General features: G+C 49.4%; 1 protein-coding gene across 1 annotated transcript; it reads right to left on the bottom strand.

The window, feature by feature from the left end:
* Positions 1–1,009: 1,009 nt before the first annotated feature.
* Positions 1,010–2,509, bottom strand: LOC311615016 (germ cell-less protein-like 1; the record flags this gene model as incomplete). The annotated part of the gene is made up of 1 exon (XM_084870161.1): positions 1,010–2,509. One exon carries the CDS (start codon positions 2,507–2,509, stop codon positions 1,010–1,012), a length of 1,500 nt encoding a protein of 499 aa, XP_084726287.1.
* Positions 2,510–4,710: the final 2,201 nt, after the last annotated feature.

A 4,710-nucleotide genomic window follows, 5' to 3' on the forward strand; every position in this document is an offset into this window, starting at 1 on the left:
CAACCCAATGACGATGAAATTAAGAAGTGGTCTGGTTTAAAAATGGGCAGAGGACTTAAAAAGACGTGTTTCAAAAAAAACACAAAACATTCCAATATTTAATAGGCATATGGAAAGTTGCTTAACTTGACCAACCACCAGGGAAATGCAAATCAAAACCACCTTACACTTGTAAAAATAGCTATTATCAACAAGGAAAATGATAACAAGTGTTGTGAAGATATGTGGAGGAAAGTGAACCCTCCCGCCTTGTTGGTGGGAGTGTAAACTGGCTCAGCCATCATGGTTAACAGTATAGAGGCCCCTCAAAAATTAAAAAGATACTCTTAGGTTGAAGAACAACCAACAAAAAGAAGATCATCAGTGTAGCCTGGGTGTGCTGGCTTAGGGAGAGAATGTGTAAAGCAAGTAATACACTCAGTGGCGGAAAATGAGAAAGGTGTAAAAATCCCAATGGATCCAGTGGAGGTGGTGGTGGAAATAAGACTGGAAAGGCAGCTCTAAAAACACCAAGTCAAAGAGAAGTCAAACTATTCCTTTAAATGTTATTTAATTGAACTTAAGAAAATACTTACGAGGCATACAGAAAGTTGCTCAACATGACCAAACATCAGGAAAATGCAAATAAAGAAAAAGAAAAAGAGCTAAACCAAGAGTTGTAGAGTTTCTCTTTAAAGTCAATTGGTCTTTGTTTCACAGAAATGAGGAGGGGTGGGTCAGGGAGGGGAGGGGTGCCTATGTATGTTAAACCAGGAGAACAGATTGCCACACGAAAGCAGGAATGAGTTCTTGAGGTGCTTGAGGGCTTCAAAATGTGTCCTCTTCATAAGCGCTGGTAAACAGTCTCAACTATCACAAGCTACAGTTCAACAGAGCCTCTGACAGAATTTGGTCACCAGAGATGGGCAAGGCCAGTTGATCCCATGGAGAGATCTGGCAGCTAGAGAAAGCTGACTGCTCTTGTGCCCAGAAAAGAGTTGCTCGGCTCTCTGAGCTTTGGAGGGGGTCCTTACTCTTGATAGGATTCTCTGGGGAGGTACAGGAAGTTACAGGCCACATATATGGGGAACATCACATCATGGTTCCCCAGGTTCGCTACCTCTAGCTCTTCATCTTTTCCCAGGAACAGCACCTGGTATTGTGAGTCCATCCTGAGAACTGTTCTTCCAGTCCTGTCCAGGGACACCAGGCACAGGCGGAAGGCAATCTTTCTCTGCCACAGTAAGCTGGCCCCGAGGCCGTGGGAATTGTTCAGTGCACTGCGTCTGAAGGTGACACGCCGGTCGGCGTAGCACACGACCAAGTCCCAGCCAAAGTTGAAGCCTGCCCACCGCCAGCTGCATGGCTCTTCCCTGTGGACCTGGTGCCCACACCGCATGGTGTTCCCCAGGATGTTGGGCACATGGACGTCAGCGGGCCCGAGATCCCTGGTTTGCTCAGCCTGGAGGAGGGCAAGCCATTGCTGTTTGTACACTGGGGTCAGCCATGAGGCAGGGATCAGCGCGTCCTGGTCAATGATGCGTGCTGATGGCAGGTCACAGACTATGTAGGCCAGCCGCAGATGCCGGAACACTGGCACGAAGGCTCTGCCCTGCGGGCTCTCCAGGAAAGGGGTGCCATCCAACTCCCTCTTGGACCTAGCGAACCACAAGTTGGCGTGGGACAATAAGGCTCTGTGGGGGCCCCTCCACGTGGGCTGCAGCTGCAAGTACATCCACTTTTTCAGCATTGTGTACACATCTATCTCCACTTCGATCACTATGAGCTCTGAAGAGACGACGAGCTCTTCCATGATATCCAGGCTGATTTCTCGCATGAGTTCCTCACTATGGCGAGTCATCAGGTTGTCCAGCAGCCACTGAAAGCACATGTTCCTGATGTGTGGGAGGCCGTAGGTCCCGGCAGAGTAGTAGTAGCTGCATACGGTCTGGACATTGACCGTTTCCTCCATGAGCTCCCCACACTGTTGGATCAGCTCGTCGAGCTGCAGCATGCTGGCCGTGGCCAGGATGGGGATGACTCGGCTGGGCCGAATGAGCACGGAGTCTTGGTACAGAGAGCCTAAAGCCTGGTGCAGTGCCTCACGATCAATGTTCTCGTCGGGGATTTGCAACTCTATGGTGTCCATGGTTGATTCCCTCCAAGCACCGCTGAACATGCTAGCGAAGTAACCTGACTGGCACAAGTAGACCCTGTGCAAGTTCCACACCGCCCCGAGGGCGCGGATCTGCACATCGCTGCCTTCGCCCCTTAAGAAGAGGGCCTTGTACAGGGAGCCTGAACTGTCTTTGGCGTGTTTGCAGCAGGGCTCTTGTTCGTGAGGCCCTCCTGAGTCTGCCTTCCTTTTGAGGCCACCCGGACTGGGGGTGGAGCCGCCATGTTCCCTCCCCGCCTCCACGTCACCAACGACTGCCATGGCTGCCACTTCCTCCTCCCGCCCAGGGGCAGCTGGCTGCTCTGGGGCACGGCCCCCCCGGAGCCACAGCAACCGACTGCTTAGCGCCCCCATGGCCTGTATGTACCTCAGAGCACAAGGACGTGCTGCCTCTCACGGTGACGCCGCCACGGCACTAGCTCTGCCCAGAGGGCTTCTGGGTACAGTTGCCCGTTGACTTCGGGCACTAGCTCATCTTCTGAGTACAGTTGACCGTTGACTTCCGGCACGAGCTCTGCCCAGAGGGCTTCTGGGTACAGTTGACCCTTGACCTCTATTCTCCCGTCTGCTAGGAAACAACGCGAGAAAAGGGGACGCCTTACCAGGAAGACCGCTCTGTGCACCTTCTCCTACTGTGGTGGTTGCTCTGTGGCTCCCTTCACACAGTGATGATTTAATAGAGGCCTTTGTGTGTGAGTTTTCCTTCTACTTTCAAGAACACAATTCTGCCCCCCCCCTCCCTGCCTAAAATATTTAGTGATCATTCAGAGGGAGAATGACATGCCAGCTTTGTCCTCTAGGCACGTTAACTGCCCTTATTAACTTCTTTCCTTTCTTCAAGGTAAATCTGGGTTTTAATCACAATTTTGCCATGACGACAGTTTTCCTTCTCTTAAAATAGGAATACAAATAGAATAATTCAGTTTTGCTAGGGCGAGTAGGGATAATATATATATAAAGCAGGGCACATATTATACACTCAGTACACACTATATTCTTTATGTTAATGGAAAATCAAATATGCAGTACTTTTAAAATTGCACAAAACATTTCATGGACTGTTATGATTATGACATGATTCTGGTATATAAATATAAGTTTTGAACTGAAATTTCATTTTTCCTGTTTTTCTCCGCCCTCCCCCGCCCCCCCATAGCTCCCTTCCACCAGGTTCCTGCAACACCCCCTGCCCTTACCTCGCCCCCCCCTTGCCATTGTCCTCATGATAGGTTATTCGATTTTAATCCAGTCTCTTTCTGCACCCCCACACCCCTTTCCCCCTGATAATTATCAATCCACTCCCCTTCTTTGCCCCTGATTCTATTATATTCACCAGTTTATTCTGGTCTTCAGATTTATTTATTTATTTATTTATTTATTTATTTATTTATTTATTTTGCCAATGCAAAAACTAAACCACATACATGTTATTTTCAAAACTAAACTCTGGCCATTAAATAATAACAATGCCAATGCAAAACAACAAAATGAGAAATCAGAATTATGGACATATTAATATTTTTAGCTACTAAATGAGTTTCTTTTGTTGCTGGTGTAGATTTACTCAGAGTCTTTGGACTTGCTGCATAAGACTTTGCAGAAGACTGAAAGCTAACAGATGCTAGCATGAGCAGGAACATGATTAAAGAAGTAGCTTCCACTTCAGTCTTTAATTTCTTCAGATGACTCCATGTTGGCACCTCAGTCCCTTGCATAGCCTTCAGTTTTCTTCTCCCACTTTGCTGTAGCCTGGGCAACTCTCAGTCCTTTTGGGTGAAGGGACACAGGAGCTTCTCTGAGTCCATTGTGATGACGGACATAACACTCTGTTACCCAAATTGGCTGCATTGCTCCTTCTTTCCATTCATTTTGAACCCAGGGTTTGACCCCACAACACTCCGGGCCTGGCTGCTCTGGGCCTGGATGCTGCTATGGGCCTGGCTGCTCCGGGCCTGGTAGTTGCTGCTTTGGGCCTGGATGTTCCGGACCTGGCTGCTCCTGGCCTGGCTGCTCCAGGCCTGGCTGCTGCTGATCCGGGCCTGGCTGCTCCAGGCCTGCCACCCCTCCATTTCTCCAGCTTGTCACATTCCAAGAGCCCCATCATTCCCTCATTGCTCCCATCACCATGCCAATTGTTGACCATCAACTACCCATCACCTCCCTCCCGTGGCCTTGGATGATAGATGTCCTTCACATTAGTTTCAATCTTCAAATTGCTGTGGGAGCAGCAGACCAGCCGCCCACCGATGCCGCCATCTTGGTTTCTCCTCCAATCGGTACTCTCGTTTGTGATCTATTTCCTTATCTTGGCATTTTCGCAGCTTCCCTGAGTTGGTAGCCTTAAAAGTCTCTGTGTTCTGCTTGGATGGGGTGGAGTTTCAGGGTGGAGCCTACAGCCTTGGCTTCCGTCAGCCACGCCCTATGCGGCTCCTGAGTCTTGGTGTTTCTCAGGGTCCTTCAGTACTCGCTGCAAGCACCTCTGAGAGTGAGGTGCCCTCGAGTTTCACCTGCTACCAAACCGTCTAGGCTCTCTACCAATGAGCCCGGAACTGGGG

This window comes from Pipistrellus hanaki (assembly GCF_964339955.1).
Source record: "Pipistrellus hanaki genome assembly, chromosome: X".
Taxonomy (NCBI): domain Eukaryota; kingdom Metazoa; phylum Chordata; class Mammalia; order Chiroptera; family Vespertilionidae; genus Pipistrellus; species Pipistrellus hanaki.